The 4,811-nt window shown below is 34.4% G+C and overlaps 1 protein-coding gene across 1 annotated transcript in view; it reads left to right on the forward strand.

The window, feature by feature from the left end:
- LOC100635917 (sodium/hydrogen exchanger 6-like) overlaps window positions 1-4,531 on the forward strand; it is an 8,037-nt gene extending 3,506 nt beyond the window's left edge. Inside the window, 8 exon segments of the mRNA XM_020002567.1 lie at window positions 1,531-1,663; window positions 2,034-2,139; window positions 2,833-2,879; window positions 2,882-3,152; window positions 3,327-3,480; window positions 3,592-3,662; window positions 3,907-4,021; window positions 4,245-4,531. Coding sequence (XP_019858126.1) covers window positions 1,531-1,663; window positions 2,034-2,139; window positions 2,833-2,879; window positions 2,882-3,152; window positions 3,327-3,480; window positions 3,592-3,634 — 754 coding nt within the window. The 3' untranslated portion in view covers window positions 3,635-3,662; window positions 3,907-4,021; window positions 4,245-4,531.
- Window positions 4,532-4,811: the final 280 nt, after the last annotated feature.

A 4,811-nucleotide genomic window follows, 5' to 3' on the forward strand; every position in this document is an offset into this window, starting at 1 on the left:
TTTTTAATTTTTTATGTTCTTTTTCGTGTTGATTTTTTATAATATTTCGTATTTTCGTTGGTCGTTCGGAATCCTACTTCATCTTTTTTTTATAATTTTTTTATGTTCTTGTTTGTGTTGATTTTTAAAATAATATTTATAGTATTTCTTTAGTTGCAATTGTGATACTTGTTGATTTTACACAAACAATAATTTTCTTTATTGTTATTATTATTATCATTGTTATAACATTTATGAGAGACAGTATTGAATAGACATGCTGAAGGAATATCAACTATCCTGATGACAAGTGAAACTAATACTAGTCTTGACACAAGTCCTTGTTCAAGAATCTGTGAGCTAAGAGTGTCCATCTTCCCTGCTATTCCTGTTCTTCCAGGCTGTTGTCAAGTTCATAATTATCATTGCATATCATAAGTCATAGCATTAATTAATTGTTTTTTTTTTAATAAAATAAAATAACACTTGATAAAACAGTAACATGTAAAATCAATACCTTCTTTTAGCTGGAAACCTCCACTAAAGTATTGCAGTAGATTCCAAGCATAGCTTGGTAAAAGAATAACTTGCTTCTTCCAGAGCTGCAGATCTGAGCATGCGCGACCACACCCAAATATTGGAGCACATGGCAAGCTTCTTTAATTAACAAAATGGCGGCATGCAGCTAAGATGGCTCGATCCAGCAGTCACAGTATCACTTTTTCCTTACTTGAAGAATGATCTGATGGGACATGGACCTGCGCATAGACTGTTGGAGTAGATTGGTGTAAGAATTATCCTTGTAGCACCAACTGATACTGAGATACACACCGACAACTGGATTGACAGGACTTCTGACTTGATGATGAAGATGAAAAAAGGTGGCTGAACAAAACGGCCGGTTCGCCGATTTTGGATTTTCTCTTAGACAAGATCTAGAGCCATGCTAGTGGTACCAATGGAGTCCTCTGGTCAAGATGAAGTCCTCTAAGAAGTCTGGTAAGCATAGGAGCTTGTTTTCCCGGTATAGCAAGGCTGCAAAAGTCGTGGCAGCCATTTTGTTTGGGGGTGAATCCTACTTAGTAATGCTACCGCGTTACTAATAATAGTACAGTGACTTTGGCCTAATTTCGCCAAAAATGACTAGGAGAGAATCCTTCAATTTTATAATTTTTCCTGATGCATATACATGTTTTTATGTTCTGTAGAAAGTTTGAACTGGTTCAGATCAAAATCAATTTTTATGGATTTTTAAATTTGCTCCAAAATCAAGTAAAAGTCCCTGTACTATAGTACAGGGTCGTTGGCCAAATTTTGCCAAAAATGAAAAGTAGAGAATTCTCCACGTTTATAATATTTCCTGATACATGTACATGTACTTATGTTGTGTAGAAAGTTTGAGCTGATTCCGATCAAATTTGGATTTTTAATGAATATTTAAAGTTTCTCCAAATGCCATGTACTGTATTGTAGTGCTTGTCAGCTCATCCTTTGAAGGAAACACTAACGTTTACATGAACATAAGTTGTTTGTTGTTGTTGTTGTTTACAGGTCAGTTGATGAGTATGATGGTGATGAGACTGGGTTCAGTATAGCTGGTCTATTCAAGTCCTTTGGTTCATTCATTGGAGTATTCTTAGGATCATTTCTATTAGGAACTGCCATTGGACTAATAACAGCACTGGTAACTAACTGGGGGAGGGAGGGAGGGAGAGATGTTTTTATATAAATTTATGCGTACAAAAGTTTTTTTAATACTGTACAAGATGATTTATTGGCTAGAATAATATTTGGCGAATTTGCCTGTGGAAAGAAATTGACAGATTTTATATTGGGGATTTTGTGCCACATGCCATTGAGCATGCTCAGATTGAAACAAAATGGTGGATTTTATATTGGTGATTTCTTCATAGAACTGCCAATTGCCAATATTAATTCCTCGCCATTTTAAGATGAACGAAGAAGAGAGGTCTTTACATGTACATGTATATTATTTTCATTATTATTATTATTATTATTAATTTATTTATTTATTATTATTTATTAATTAATAGATGATGAAGTTCTCCAGGTTGCGTAACTACCCACTGCTAGAGACCTCAATGTTCATTCTAATGTCCTACTCTTCCTTTGTCATTGCTGAACTAGCTAGTCTCACTGGTCAGTTACTAGTATCAATATATCAATGCACACACATTGTAACATTGTTAGTATTATCACTAGTGATGTACATGTACATGTAGATCTACCATATGGCACAAAATTTGTGAGGGCTGTAAATTTCATGAATTTTGAAATTTTTGCAGATTGGCAAAAATTACTTTCGTAAAAATGAAATTATTAGGTACAAGATGGCAAGGCAGCATAAATTCATGAAAATTATGTCCACAAAATAGATTTTTTTTGGCTAATTCACAAAATTTACATCTGTCAGTCCAAAATTTGTTTAAAAGGAAAGTATGATTTAATATTAGTCTGGTATTCCAGTCTATTGTTTGCTGGGTTTGATTCATTACACAATGTAAAGTTTATTACATTGTGAAGTCTCCTTGTTCTTATATAAACTGGTTTCCTTTCATGTGGTGTGTTAATGATATTCATAGAGTACGACCCACGATAGCCTGGTGACATTAACCCACTATAAAAGGGTATCCTGGGCCTAGTGATGGGTAATGCTTCTTGAATATTGCTTTTATGCAAAAATTTTTGGATGGACAAGCTATTATAGCATGTCCTTCTTTTTGTCTTGTTTACTCAATTTCATTTTGTTGTTGTGATTACTTTACAATGTCTCATTATTATTTATTACTTTATTGTTGTTGTTGACAGTTATTATTGTTTGTTTGTTTATAGGTATTGTTGCTATATTGTTCTGTGGTATCACCCAGTCCTACTACAGCTACTGTACATCAACATGAGTCAGGAGTCGCGACGAAGGACCAAAGAAGTCTTTGAACTAATCAACTTTCTATCGGAAAACTTTGTCTTTTCCTACATGGGCCTCTCTTTATTTACCTTTGCTAATCATCAGTGGGTACCTGGGTTTATCATCTTTTCCTTTGTGGCTATTTTCACTGGACGCGTCATCAATATTTATGTTCTCTCATTTCTCCTTAATCTCGGACGATCAAAGAAGATCAGTTTTAGGTTTCAACACATGTTAGTATTTGCAGGTAAACGTATTGTATTGACATTTTCTGATACATATTGATGTCCTTATGCTGTGTAGAAAGTTTGAGCTGATTCCAACTTTAATTTTTTAAGTTATGGCCATTTTAAAAAACATGTCTATTAATCAACACTATTATTATTATTATTATTATTATTATTATTATTATTATTAATAGGTCTAAGAGGTGCTATTGCGTTTGCTCTTGCAATACGTAACACAGAGACTGAGGAGAGACAGCTAATGTTCACCACTACACTAGTCATTGTACTAATCACAGTACTGATCTGTGGAGGGTTCACCACACTAGCACTACAGTGCCTTAGAATTAGGTAATGAGTACATGTACATGTGCTGCACATACATGTACATGTAATTCATTTATTTATTTCTTTATTATTTATTATTTATTAATAATTACATGTATGTGTTTATTATCACAGGGTCAGGAGATACCCTATGACTCCACTCAAGGGAACCTGTTAATATCAAAGTTTTCAGTTCTTGACAAAAAGTAAATTACATGTACATCACTTTATTATCATCCTTTGTGTGAATTAAATTCTACTTATTATACATGTACATGTACATGTGTATCAAATTTTAATTACATGTACACATTTACCCGAAAGTTTAACCCTTTCTCCAGCGTACATGTACATGTAACTCGGGATTAATGTTGTGTTCAATTCACATACATGTACATGTACAGTATTTAATTATTATCGTTATTTCATTATTATTATTATTATTATCAGGTTTTTGATTCCTTTCCTAACCCATCATGGTCGCCCGTTAACTGATGCCTGTCCTCGCCGGTGCCCCACCATATGTATCAGCTGCTGTACCCAGTGTAAACCAAAGGATGAGGAGGTACGTTTATTAATTGATGGGCGTGGCTTGTTAATTACTGGGTGTGCCTTATGTACATTAACCTATAATGTAAATGAAGATTTATGTATTAAAAGCTAAAGATTTCCTTTTAGAAATTATTATGAGTTTGAATCAATTTAGCATTTAAAGCATAATTTGTCACTCAAAATTAGTATAGTTAATTAGTGGGTGTGGTTACTGACTAATGAATATCATTATGCAGTTACTGGAATCCAGTGATGACGAATCCTCTAAAGACAGTTCCAGTGTCTCAGACAAAATTGAAGACCACGTCCTCTCGTTCCGTGATTCTGAATATACCCAGTCCCATTCGGCTGCAGGGGTGCTACCAGGGGACCGGAGGAGAAGGGGGCGGAGTCTCGAAGGGGAGGAGGAAGGTGATATTGGTCTGGGTACTCAAGGAGGGAGCTATCACATGCTGTCTGAATCTAACCTTTGAGATATACTGGATTAGTATACTATATTAGTATACTATTAGGATACTCTGATTGCAGGTAAATATAATTGTATTGACATTTTCTGACACATTATTGATGTATTTTTGCTGTGTAGAAAGTTTGGGCTGATTCTGACTTCAATTTTTTAAGCTACGACCATTTTAAGAAAATCCCAAAATTGAAAGTACCCAAGGCTATATAGCTCATGGTTTTTTACCCTATACTATACTCAGCATCACCTATCGATGGGTAGTGCAAGCATGATAGAGAGTATGGTGATATACTCATTGAGTGTAATTCTTACAGTCCTGATAATGATCATTAACATAATG

This window comes from Amphimedon queenslandica, unplaced genomic scaffold, assembly GCF_000090795.2.
Source record: "Amphimedon queenslandica unplaced genomic scaffold, v1.1 AMPQUscaffold_12888, whole genome shotgun sequence".
NCBI lineage: Eukaryota > Metazoa > Porifera > Demospongiae > Haplosclerida > Niphatidae > Amphimedon > Amphimedon queenslandica.